Raw genomic sequence first — 13630 nt, 5'->3', positions numbered from 1 at the left:
ATCAGTTTGCTTGCTGTTTTCTTTTTCAACCCATATTTAGATACAGAGTCTATATTTAGATATCAGCTATAGAACTGATTTGTAACCATTCCTGGAGTGCTGATTCTGTTTTGGCAGGAGCTGAGGTACTCAGCAGTGCCGGTGATTGATTCTGGGAGGCCAGCTGGACAACTTGGCTGGATGTGGACCCTGCTCATGCAGCATCATCAGGGTTTAAATCAAAAGAAGCAGTAGATTTACTTGATTTTGGAAATACCTGGGAAAAAACCCAAAAAAAACCAAAAGTTCTTTGAGAGCTATTCAGACTACATTCAGCTGCACACAGACAGATTAGCTTTCAGAATCAAGTGTCCAATTGCCTATTGAATTTTTAGGAAACAGCAAGTCTGAATTTCTAGAGAGCCCTTATTAAGCATTGTAGAAAACAAATTTCAGCAACTGAATTCAGTGTCAGAGATGACATGGCAAGAATGGTCCAGTTATGTTGAATCACTTTGTATCTCCACACAAACACAGCTTTATTGCCATATACCTAAACTCTGCATTAAACCAAAGGCAGTATTCATTTTAAAAAATCAAATTTTGAACTGTTATGCTGTAGCAAATCCGGGATAATTCTGCTTAAATTAGTAGAACAGAACTGAACAGATTTACAGCCTGGCAAAATTTACTCCTAAATCTAAGTGGAACTAATCTATACACATGATTAGTTGCTCAGAGTATGCCAGACAGCTAGATTTATAGAAACAAAGATGGAAATTGAAGCAGGAAAACACTCCATTAATGTCTGATGCAAAGGAACTTTAAAGATGGATGTATAGTTACAGGATGACCATTAGTATGTTTTATGCCTAAGTCTCTCATATTTGAAAAGTTTAGGCTATTTTAAAGTCGAGTAGCCTCTGTGTTCATAGAGTAGAATTCCCTCAAGATGTGAATGGTCGATCAGTGTGTATGTACAGCCCCAGACAGACAGAGAGCCAAAGCAGTAATTCAAACTTCTGAACATTGCAATAATTCAAATAATAAACGGGTTGAAGCAGAGTGTCACTTTCAAACTGCTTTATTGCAGATGGTCTTTTTCTTAATTCCCAGCCTCATCGTTAGTGAGCTGAGCTTATTGAACTGCTTGCCAATTCTGTTAAGAGCAGATGGAGTGAAATGGGATAAAGGCAATATTTCAGTGCAGCTCCCATGCATCAGCTCCCCTCCAGATGCCATTATCGACATGCATTTTACAGCTCCACAGCTCCTGCCATCAGTGGGTAGAATTATAAAGAGGTTGAGCATACTTGGCTTGAATGTCAATAATCAATAAGGACGCTCGTCTGGCTTAATAAGGATAAATTGTTGCCCTTGAAACAGCACACCATTTCAGCAGTCAGAGTGAACTAAGGTGACTTCCTTGACATTTATACTAATTCTGAGTGTTTGTGCCACCCTGTGTGTGTGTACACAAAGATTTCTGTTATGTATTTCTCTGACTGTTCCCTAACACTATGGGTTCTCTTGTGTATGTCCTGCAATAATGTATTAAATTAATAATCTTGAGTGCTTCCCCTTAAAAGCTCATTTCTTCCACATCAGGCAAGCTTTTTTTATTTTAAATACTTTAATTATAAACTCTGTCTTTCTAAAGGGGTCCCAGTTTCCCTTTCTAAAGCCTGCTGACAGAACATGATAGGTAGTATTTTCAGAGGTTCCTGCTGTGTGTGGACCATCATTGCCTCTAAAGCCTGTGATTAAATTCTTCCCAGCTTTAGTGAGGGTAGATAGGCCTCAGTGCAACAGAACTAAGTTAGTTCTAAGTGCTTAAGAAATGATCCTACTCCTAAGGGAAGCAGCTATTACATTTATAGAAAGCATGAATGTTCAGTTCATACAAAAATATGTAATACATAAGCACAACTAACATCATGATCAGTGGTTCTGTGGAGACTTCATTTTTGTTAATAGAACATTTAGTCAAATATTGTTCTTTCTCAGAGGGTTTTTAAAACAACAATCCTTGGTTGTCACCAACATTTCTGGTCTATTATTGCCAACAGTCTTTGGTTGGCTCCATGGCCATCCAGCTATCAGTGTTTGAGACATACACATTACCCTCATCTTCTGGGAATTGAGAGATCAAAAAGGATCTGACTTTGAACTCTTATTTTGAGAGTCACAAGAAATCGTGCTGTAGTTATGGTAATCTCCCACCCTGGGCACAATTCAAGTTGGTAGCCTTTTTTGAAAGTTCAACAACAAAAATATTATTTCACTTAGGTTATTATTCAGACGAGAAAAATAAGTGTCCAAGGCTGTTAGTGAAAAAACAAATGCTTGTTAGACAGCAGAGTTTCTGGAAACACTGTGTCTCTGATATACTCCACAGGGGCTTAGTCCAGGTGCAGCTCATCAAGGCCAAGGCTTAATGAGCATTTCTCAGCTCTGCAGTCAGGGCAGGGGGGAGAGATGCACCACCACAATACTCCCCATGAGTAAAGTCAGCTTCTCTGGGTCTCTGCATCACTGAGTGCAGGAATGATCCTTCTCCAGGGTGGGAGCTGGGTGTGTCAGTCATGCTGAGCCCCACAGTGCAAGTGCAGTGTCCCCAAAACACAAAGCTGTGTAGCGCTGTCTGTGGGCTGGAACTAGATATCCATGTTTTAATGTTTGCTCCTGTAATTTTTAACCTTCTGTTTCTTTCCCTTTCCTTGGCAGATTTTTATTGGTGAGATATCCATGTATTTCATAAAGTCAACCCGAGAAACCCTCATTATTCAAGAGAAAACTATTTTGACTGGAGAGTGCTGTTACCTGAACCCACTACTTCGAAGAATAATACGTTTTATAGGTAAGCATTCTGTTCACTGCAAGCTTGGACCCTGCTTGCACCAGGACAAAACACCCTGACAAAATACATCACAAAATTAATTAAGCTGTGAAATCTTTGCAGGCATCTTCCACCTTAGAGGGATAGTCCCCTCAGGATTTCCAAGGTAACTTTCAAAATTTGCCATATCATGCTGGCTGGAATGGGTTTAAATCATATTCTGCTGAGCTTAATGCTTTTTTGAGACCTTAAAGCAAGGTTTTACCAATCAAATCCTTATGTGAATAAATCCATCATTGCTAGTTTATGCAAGCTACCCATTTTAGTTACAAATTTGTCCTCACCAGCTCATTTATGTGGCACTTTTCAGCTCTAATTTTAACATCCATAGCTCTGCTACATAATGTTCAGCTGAGCACAGCGTAAAATAGCCCAGAGCTCACTTCAAAATAATATTATTTTCTTTGTATTTGCCTTTTCTTAGAGCTTTCATTGAGTTAATTGCTGAGAAATGAAGTTCTGTCATTAAACCATTAGGACGTTGCTTTTTATGGTGCTTGCAAACTGCTTTACCTTCTTCACACTATTGATGAGTCCCGAGTTCATGTGTGGGATGGGATGCCTGGCTGAAGGCATGGGCCAGCAGCTCATCAGATGGCTCCCCACTGGCCAAGAGGGGCTTTGCCATCACACCACTGCCTTGTGCTCTCTCAGAAGTGAAGCACCCTCACTGCCTCTCAGAGAGAGCTGAGCCCCAGTTAATGGTCTGACTTAAAGCAGGCAGTGGGAGGAAAAGATACTTCCAGATGGAAGTATCTGGAGGGCACTTCTTCCCCATCACTGCTGAATTCCTGAGCTTTACCTGGAATGAAAATGTCTGTTGTGGCTGTGCCAGTTGTTGTATTGCTTCCATGGAGCACATCCCTGGCTGTAAGTAGGGATACTTCCTCAGAACACAGAGTTGAAGGTGCTAGCATATTCATCATCAGCAAATGTATGCTGCAAAGCAGGAAGAGTCATGGTTTTCCTTTTCCTTCAACTCTCTCAGTGCCTCCTGTTTATGCACGGAAGGTAGGGAGTGAAATGTGCCTTCTGCCACCATGGAGGTGGAAACAAGCCACCAGTGTTTTGTTACTTGGGCCTGGTCTGCATGCTGCTAACAAGAACAGAAAGACATCAAAATGCAGTTATAAGTAAAACACCCCTGAATGTCACATAACCTCTGGGATATATTGATGGATAGCAAACTGCCAATAAAGGAGAAGCAGGGTGCCAGTGTCCACTGGGCCATTCAGGGCTTTTTGACTGTTCCAGCACATTTAGCATGTTGCAAAGTCCCAATCAAACACTCTTGCCTGTGGGGTCAACACTAGAAGTCCTTATATCATGGAGACTAAGTTTTTGCTCAGTATATTTTCTTACAGTTAGCTTTATTCTTAAACATTCATGCTGTTGTTTCTCTTCTGGTGGAAGAGAAGGGGGTAGCATGATACAGTGGACTCTCAGAGAGTAGTAGGACATAAACCATGCTAGGGAAATGAATCTTGGTTTTGCAGCTGTATTTGTTTTCCTGAGAAAAATTAGTTTAATATTATTAGAAAAGGCTTGAAGTCTTTGCCTTGTCTTAAACTACACAGCGTGCTTTTCTTCTGAAACCTTTTCCGGCCCCTGTAGTGAAATGAAAGAAGTAGGATTTGTTGGATGAAATAATTTATGAAAGGAACTGAAGATAACTGTATGTTTCTCATTTTGTGTTTTGAAAACATGGCATGGACTGAGCAGCTGTACCCTGTGCCTGGATGATCCAGGGAAGTTAGCTCCATACAACTGCCCATTCTAAAATGAAGCTTCCCAGGTGCTTGGCTGTGCAAAGACAGCCGGGTTACTTGTACATGGATTTCTCTCTGTGTGCCTACTCTTGATAAAACTTAGGGCCAAAAGTTACAGAGCTGATTAGCTAGGTTCTCTTGCAAGTAAGCTCTCTTCCCTAGCAAGCAGTCTGGCTAGTTGAAAAAAAAAGTTTGCTGCCAATTTAGTTTGTTACCCAAATGTTTGAGTAAGTCTTAAGGAGTACCTGCAAAAAGCAGTTACTTAACTCCTTGGAAAATTGCCTTATAAGACATTACAGTTTATATTATTCAAAAGTATGAGAAAAATCCTGCAATGTGTCTAGGTTCTTATGTGTCAGAAAAAATAAAGACTACTAAGTGACCCTGCAAGGCACGTCATGGAGAACTTTTAAGAGTTGCTGGTCCCAAATATTTAGGAGTGCAAAGAGGCTTTTTCTCTCCCCCCACCCAACTCTGTAATAGAAGTTACTGGGAAGAGATGGGATTTTAAGAATTGTAGCCTAAATGTACTTTTCACAAAACAAGTAGAAGACTGTAGATACTTCACTGAACATTCATGTATATTTTACAAGGAAAGAGATGCAAAAAGGGAAACTTTAAGCCATCTTTTGGTTGTGTGAAATACAAGGAATCTTGTAATGTAATCTCTGTTGGATCTTCTGGTTGCTAGATTTGAGCTTTTCTGTTCTTACTTGACCTTCATGTATGCAGAATTAAGGACTTTTTTGCTCTTTGAAAGTAGAGCAAAACAAAAAACCTACAGCTGTTCTGGAATGCTAACAAAACCCGCATTTCTTCTCTGTTTTTTTCCTATTTTGTTTACTGTGCTCTCTGTTGATTCTCTCCTTGTTTTGCTCAAGGTTTCAGCACATGTCTGTTTCTAAGAGCTTCCTCTCCTGAGTTTAGTTGAGACTCTGAATGTTGAGATTTGTATTAAATCTCTCCCTGAATCTTTGTCTGCATGAAGCAGAGCCACAATTTCTTCTTGCTTCCTGGCCCAGACATGAATCCCTCACACTGATTGACATTTGCTTTTGTGGCAAAAGACTGCCTCTCACCTTGCTGGAGTGTATATCAAGTCCTGTATTGCAGTCTAAATTGGTGAAACCTGCTGTGTTCCCTATATTTAGAAAAATACTTTCTTTATCAGTGGAAAAAAGCTGGCTTAGCTTGGAAACATCAACATCAGATTTTGATGTATGCTTCAATTTTTTTCCATCTTCCTCTTTATCTTTTACAGCTTCTTCCACAGACTTTTTTTTTTAAGGTTTTGAGGTCAAACTAGTGGTGTGCAATTGCTTCATAACAGTTTTTTCTAATATATTGTTGCTGTACTGCTTTACTTTAGGCACATCCTCTCACCTCCCTCCTCTCCCCACCCTTCCCAGCAGTTCTGTCATCAATTTCTGATGCCAAAACTTGCTATTTATGTGCTGAACCTTTGAGAAACTAACTGGTAAGGGTGGCTGTTTCTGGGCCTCTGCCTCTTTGCCCTGTCTCCCAGCTGGAGCATACACAGCCTTTTGTGTATTTATTCAGTCTGTCTTGTAATTTCACATTCAATACTTTGTTAACATCATTGCACCTTGCATTTGCTTCTGTATTCTACTTAATGCTTTGTATTGCAAATAGAGGTTATAAAATATTTTAGTGAACGGTTTCAGTCAAGGTTTTAGTCATTTTATGTACAGCTGCTTTCATACCCCCGGGATCAGGGATTCAGACCTCCCTGACCCAGTCTAACAGAGTGACTGTATTGTGCATTGTGCTGCATTACATTATATTAGGTTTCTAATCCACGTGATTAAGTTGTCTACCTGCAAAGCCCTGATAACATGCAAGTAGCCCCTTTCTAGTTCAGATATCTAGAAATTCAGCATGCTTCATCAGCTTGTTACCAAGTGGCTTTTACTTCAGATGCGCATAATTTGTCATTAACAAATGGGGCAGATCAGCTTCTGTTGACAACTTAATCTAAAGCATGGTGACACTTCACAGTGGGCAGCTAAATAATTAAATTAGGGCTTTATTTCAGCAAATTAAGATTTTAGTTCAGCATATAAAGGTTTACAAGATTTATACACACATTGAGTTTATTGTAATAGGATAGCTATACTCCAGAGCTCTGATGTCAATTCCCTGAGCAGCTGCACAAGACAGCTTACCTGACCTTGTCCTTCTGTCTGCCTTGCATCTGAAGTTTGCTGTGAAACAGTGCATGTTCTGTTACTAACTGGCTGCTTTTCCATTGGGCTCAAGCTGTATTTAGGAGTATTGCCCCAAACCTAAACTGCTGCGGCAGCTTGAACTACTGTAGATGTTATCCCTGAAGAATCTCCACAATGAGGAACAGGTCACTGTGCTGGGGACACATCAGACCATACTGTTTTCTTTGATGCCATGCTCTGAGCTGGCAGCTGCCTCCATGAAAACTGGTGGCTGTGAAAGCAGTGAGGAAGGAAGATAGCCTGTACATCTGTCAGGAGAAGTCTTGAGCCACCAGAGGACTTTTGCACTGGGAACTGAATTTCTTCTGGCATGGTCAGACTCAGGAGTAGTGAGCTTTATGGGGTTTTCAGTAGAAGAACATAGCCAGTCTTAGAATGAGGTTATGAGTGCTCAGAAGCTTGATTTTGAGCCTGTTCCTGATGTCATGGTAACAGGACAATAAATTCCCCTGCAACCTTCATCTCTCCTGTTGTAAAATGGATTAATGATACAGGTGTTTTGTAACACACCCTTTAAGATGAAATGAAGGGTAGTTTAGCAGAGTCTGAGTCACAGGACTACAAATGTATGGCTTTATTGGATGCACAGGATATCTACAGCAAAACATTCAAAAATGGGCTGAGGATCAGCATTCCCATGGAGCCCTGAGTCCTTCCAGGGACACTCTGCAATGAAGCTCTAATCTTCCTTTAAAAACAGAGGGGTGGGAAAGGGGTTAGGCGAGTATGAGTGTGCATGTGAAATATGAACACTTTATGAGCAAGTTAGGTTAAGAGTGACAAATTCAGATAATTGGGCCAGAGAGGGTTGCATTAATAAATATCCTTGGAAGAAAACATGATGATATGTTACTGAGAAGCTGAGCTACTGAGAAGCTGAGCTTCTGATGTCTCATGAACACTTCAATGCATTGTTTCTTTTGTCACTTTATTTAAGGGTTTCATGATTTTTCCTTAATAAAGCCTTCTACTTCCTGATTCTCATTTCCACCCACTTTCTTCTCACTTGTCTCTTCCCAATATATTTTCAGCTGCTCTTCTACAATTCCCAAGGGGGGCTTTGTTGATTTTTGTTGTGGTGGTGATTTGGTCTTTTTTTTCAAATCAGTGGCATTTTAAATGCCTCTAATAACAAGAGTTTCCACAGAGACAACAGGCAGCTGAAGTGACTGATGTTACATAGATTCAGGGTGGAAGAAGAGAGCTTGAACATTAATTGCAGCGAGGACAGAGGGTTCTATTGAGGCTACAGTGAGTGAGAAGAGCTGGATTCTTCTTCAGGGCAGATGGCACTGTTAGAAAAAGCCACAGAGCTGAAGGTGGCAACACTGATGAACTGCCACAGAAGGAGCTTGATAGGAGATGGAACATGAGAATAGGATGTGGGTCAGAGCCCAGAAGTCAGGGGTTCATTAAAGACTTTCTGACAGTTATTTAGAGGTATGTGTAAGTGGAGAAATTAAAAATGAAGCATTCAAAATTGAAGCTGCTAAATACTTAGACTTTTCTTCTGCCAAGGCAACTGTTAGTTCAGGTGAAATGACGCAGGAAAGTCAAGCTTCACTTCATCCATCCTCAGGATTTTTTAACAGGATTTTCCTTGTTTGTTGTGGTTTTTTGTTTTGTTTTGTTTTGTTTTGTTTTTTTGGTTTTTTTTGGTTTTTTTTTTTTTTACTCGAACATTTATTTTGTCGAAGGTTTTTCTCACTGGTGGTAAAGATATGTTAAAATATGATCTCTGTTTTCTTGAACTCTGGAGCAGCTGAGAAAGTAGCAGGGAGTACAGCCCTCTTATGTCTGGTCTAGGCTAGTATCTCTCCCAGTTACATTCTGCTTATTGTTTTGTCTTCTAGACACCTCTTTCTGGCTGCTCTTGAGACACAAGCACAGCTGTGTCTCAGTTCAATGAGAAGAAGTCAGGAGACCTTTCCAGACATAGCTTCCTACTTCTTCTTTAAGGTGTCTTTTTGCAGACAGACTATGTGACATGAGTGGCTGAGGGGAAAGATTGACTTTATGTAATTGCAATTAACCTTCATCCTTTTACTAGTGAGCAGCTGTAGGTCTGCTTCCCGCGTGGCTTGCACTGTTCCCATCTTTTCTCAGTATATGCTGAGTTCTGCCATACAGTTCATTCCCAGGTTTTCTGGCCCAGAGTGATCACACTGAAACAAAGCACTTGCTGCTGAGCAGGATGACACCACCTCCCATTACACCTGAGTGTCAAGGTCTGGAAGAGGCACATCCTCTCAGATTCTTTCTCTCTGACATTATATCATGGACATGAGCTGTATGATCCTGAAGAGCTGGGGCTAGTTGCCCTTCCCTTGAAGCCTTTCAGGGCAATTTGTCTGCCTCTAAGAAGCTGGCAATCACATCACTGCGTTTTTGTGCTCTGGTCAGTTGATTTAGCTGCTGTAGGTCATTGAACAAATCCATTGAACAGATGGATTCCTGAGGTACAAAAACCATCAGGAGACTGTCCAGCAGTGCCCAAGCACGCTGGCATTACAGCCTTTAAAGCAATTACAGCCAGCCCTTGCTCCAAGTCTCCAGAGATGTGAGGTATAATCAGCCTGCGAGGGTCACATCCCTGCCAGACAGACTCATTGCTGCTGTGATTTTCACAGAGCACAGCTTGGCAGAACTGTGAGAGACACACTGCAGCAGACAAAATGCACCACAGTCAGAATGTGACAAAGGTTTCAGACATGGCTTGCTCTGCTCTTCTCCACATTACTGCAGGCCTTGGCAGCTGTGTTTGAGCCACCACTTTCTGTGCTACCAAATATTAAGAAAATGCAAGTGTTAAAAATTGTTTTCTTAATGGAGAGAAGTACCTTTGTATATATGCACTTCCTAGAGATTGAAATAGTTTTGTGTAGCTCATGACCTTTTCCTGAAATATCTTGGTCCTTGGCTTGTACTTGCACAATAAAGAGCATGAGCCAGACTGCCTGACACTTAAATTTCCTCTAATTATTGTAAAGGCTGGGTAATAATCCTCCCTGCACTCCCTGTAATTTGCACGGCACATCAGAAAGCTGCTATTTAAAGCAAGCTGTGCCAAAAAAAATTAAAATTTTGACAGAGTGTTGTATATAAAACAAGATTCCTCTCTGTCATAACTTCGGCTGTTTCACCAGGCTGAATAGATACCCTTCTGCTTTTTTCTTTTGAACTTTCTTGTGCACTGAGTAATGTAGGTGAGAATTTCCTGATGGCTGTGGAAAACCCTGGATTTGAAATATTACCAGAGGGATAAAGGAAATAAAAGAGCAGTCTCTGTGCTCTTCTTTTAAACACATTTAGCAAGATAAATGGGAGGAAAACTGTCACATCATTGAAAAGACAGGGGCCAGTCCTAATGGTTTTTCTCTTCAAGCCTGGTCTTACAAGCTCTCAGAGATAAGCATTATACCCTTGATAGCTCAGCTACCTCAGGTGGTATAAAAGAAGCAGGATGGCTCCTGTGACAGTGCTGGAAACAAAAAGTTTTAATTAAAGGCAAAAACAAAAAAGCTCTTTACAGAGAAAAACCGAGTCAGGGCAAAAGGCTCTTGCCCCTGCTAAAACACTTCACAAAAACGATTTACTTCTTTTGTTCTCTTCTTTTTCTAGGGAATTGCTTAGGAGGGACTTTTTGGTTCCTGTCCAATTAGCTGTCCTTAAGTTTGAGGTGAAGTCCCCAAGGTTCTATGAGATGTCTTTTAACCAAACTGAGGGGAGAAATTTCTGGGCTTTTTTTCCTTTTTAAGGGGACAAGAGTAACTTGTTTACTCCGTCAACAGGGGGCACATTCCTACACAGTCCTGCAGCCTAAAACCAGAAGAAAGCACCCTCCTTCTTTGGCCACCACCGGCTTTTTTAATCTATTATCACATACCAGTCCATTAATAATAAATAAAAATAAACATACATGAAGAATAGGAATACATTCAGCCTCCATAATCACCTTACTGTGTGATGCTCCTTGCTGTCCTTGGGGAAGGATGGTGAGGAGGAGCAGCTCTGCAGCCCTGCAGCCCCTCCAGGCTGTTTCCCAAGGGAAGGGCTCTTCCCATCAGTTCCTCAGCGAGGGATCTCTGCCACAGTGACACCAAACCATCTCTCTAACCCACTGGCCCCGCCAAACCCCACTCAACACTTGTACAACATATCCATTTTACTTAGTTTTATTTTGTGTTAGTGCCCGTACATGATGCATTATTTTGAGTCTCTCATATTTTTTGTGTCTCAGACTAGAACAGCCTTTTAATCTGTTTTTTAACTCAGTATAGATAAGCAGTGAAGATGTAACAATCACGGTGGTGCCAGCTCTTAAGATTTTATCACAGCTTCCCTAAGATGATTTCCCTCGAGCTCCAGCTCTTGGTCATGTTTAAATACATAACAATCTCAGTTAATTTATAATTTAATGACTTTTGCTTACAGAGCTACAGAAGGGAGAAAGCAAAACTGCATGACCCTCAATATTCCTACATCAAGCCAGTATATATTTGTTCTATGTTTTTGTGACACTTTAATCAACCTTAGTAATGAGAAGGGGAAGAGGAGAGCTATTTGATCTTTCAGAACATTTAGGTTTGGTAATTTTGCAAACCTGCTGTTCTGTACCTTTGGTATGTAGCCATTACATGCATCTGAATGATCTTCAAATATTCATAGCAGCTGTTACAGGTATTGATAACAGTCAAGGGGAGTCTAGTAAAGGATGTGAAAACTGCTCTTTTGATCAAGAGATGCTTCACAATGCTGGAAAAGTTCCTGCATTCAAGTGAATACTTCATCTTACAAGATTGTGGTTATGTGCTCTTGAGCTGAATTGCAGCTGTCTTCCAGAGCAAAGCATTGGGTTGCTTCCAAGGGTACACACCAAATATTGCTAGGTCAGGATTGTAAATTTTCAACATCAAGGTGGCAAATCCAAAGTTCAAGCCAAATCCAAAATCCAAAAGGTACTTAATCCTAGGTATTTATGTTAGATAAGAGAAGTATTGTGTCTTAGCACTACACTGCTCTTTCAGGTTCAGAGATCCAATTTTTTTTGTCACAGATTTGTTATAAGTATTTGATACTACTCTTATTATGTCTCTCCCTCTCAGGCATAGTGGCATTTTCTAAACCTGTTAGAATAATCACTATTTTTAACCTTTTCTCACAGGAGTGTTTGCATTTGGACTTTTTGCCACTGACATCTTTGTAAATGCTGGCCAGGTTGTGACTGGGAACTTGGCTCCCTACTTCCTGACTGTGTGCAAACCCAACTATACTGGAAACGACTGTCGGGCCCACCACCAGTTCATAAACAACGGCAACATCTGCACAGGGGATGTGGCGGTGATTGAAAAGGCCAGAAGATCCTTTCCATCCAAACATGCTGCTTTGAGCATCTACTCAGCTCTATATGCCACGGTGGGTGCCAGTGATGGCTGCTGACTTGCAAGAGAGGTTTCTGTATTTTCTCAATGGGGCATTTTGCTTACAGTGGATTTTTGGAGGAAAAAAAGGTTGTTTTGTTGGCAGCTTTTTCCTTTATCAGTAGGGGAAGATCCCCTTCTCTCTCCATTTTACCAATCCTTGTATAAGCAAATGAAATGCTTATTTATTTTGAGGCACTGCATGCGGAGGCATGAGGTCCTAAACTTGTCTTCACTGCTGATTTTCTCATTCAGTTTTCTCTTCTCCCTACCCCTGTCTCATGAGCATTAAAATGAAGCTGATCCTTAAACAGCTTCTGGGTCGCTACATTTTTCACATGCCATGTGTTGCTGAACATTTAAAATTTAAATTCTGCCCTTTCAATAGAGGTCTGAACTTATGTTGAATTTTGCTTCACTCGTTTAGGACCTGAACTCACATTGCAATCAGGGTTCTAATAAAAGTCGGTGCCAGAATTTTGTTGTTATCACAGAGAAATGCACCCCAGCTGACAGACTGACAAGGTGACACTGCCATGCAGACAGGAAGGAAATTATGAAGTCTGATGAAACAGATCAACTGCTCCTTTGTGTTCTTGGCTAAAGTTTCTGTGATTTTTAAAAACTGATCCAAGAATCTTACTAGCAAAGCAGAAAACCTTGGTGGTTTTGCCATAAATATCCAAGGACTTAGCCTGCTTCTGAGCTCAAAATGCATTAACCTAGGTCTTTTCTCTCCCTATAGCTTGACTTGGAGTAGTGTCAGAATCTGTCTGTTGGTTATAAGTATGCAAAAAAAGCCTTAAAATAATTAAAGACAGGGTATTTAGTGAGTATTTTGCCCAGTGCTCTTGGAAGCAAATAAATAAAACACCACATTATTAGTCCTAAAATTAAGAGCCCACCCACTGCTGTTTCAATATCCATCTGTTTTCACTGAATGTTGTGTGAATAATGATGGAGAAATAAATTGTAACTCCTTTGATCAGGATTTGTTGGGAAATGTTTGGAAAGCCTGTAACATTTTGTGCACATTACGTCTGAACAATGTGCAACCCTGTGTGAAGTACAGCCCACAATATACTTAACATGGTTGTAGAAGCTGTTTGCACCATGATAGATTCTTAGGTGGAAGTTCCAGGGTCAGTCTTAGTCCTGGTTCTGTCCTAAGCTAGTTACATCCTTTGATGGACTTTCCCTGCCCAGCCTCCTTTGTTTCCTATGAGGGCAAATTTTCTACAACAGGCTGACTTCTACAGCTGAAGGGTAACGCTGTGTTTCTTCCTGAGCCTAAGCCCCAAGTAGTTTAGTATT

General features: G+C 40.7%; 1 protein-coding gene across 3 annotated transcripts in view; it reads left to right on the top strand.

Moving 5' to 3' along the window:
* PLPPR1 (phospholipid phosphatase related 1) overlaps positions 1-13630 on the top strand; it is a 126512-nt gene that overhangs the window by 103578 nt on the left and 9304 nt on the right. For all 3 annotated transcript variants that reach the window (XM_021546349.3, XM_021546351.2, XM_021546350.3), the window contains exons 4-5: positions 2707-2839; positions 12061-12311. In XM_021546349.3, coding sequence (XP_021402024.1) covers positions 2707-2839; positions 12061-12311 — 384 coding nt within the window. The remainder of the gene's footprint in view (positions 1-2706; positions 2840-12060; positions 12312-13630) is intronic.

The sequence above is a fragment of the Lonchura striata genome, chromosome Z (assembly GCF_046129695.1).
Source record: "Lonchura striata isolate bLonStr1 chromosome Z, bLonStr1.mat, whole genome shotgun sequence".
Lineage (NCBI taxonomy): Eukaryota > Metazoa > Chordata > Aves > Passeriformes > Estrildidae > Lonchura > Lonchura striata.
The sequence above is the reverse complement of the archived record's forward strand: the minus strand, read 5'-3'. Positions and strand labels throughout refer to the sequence as shown.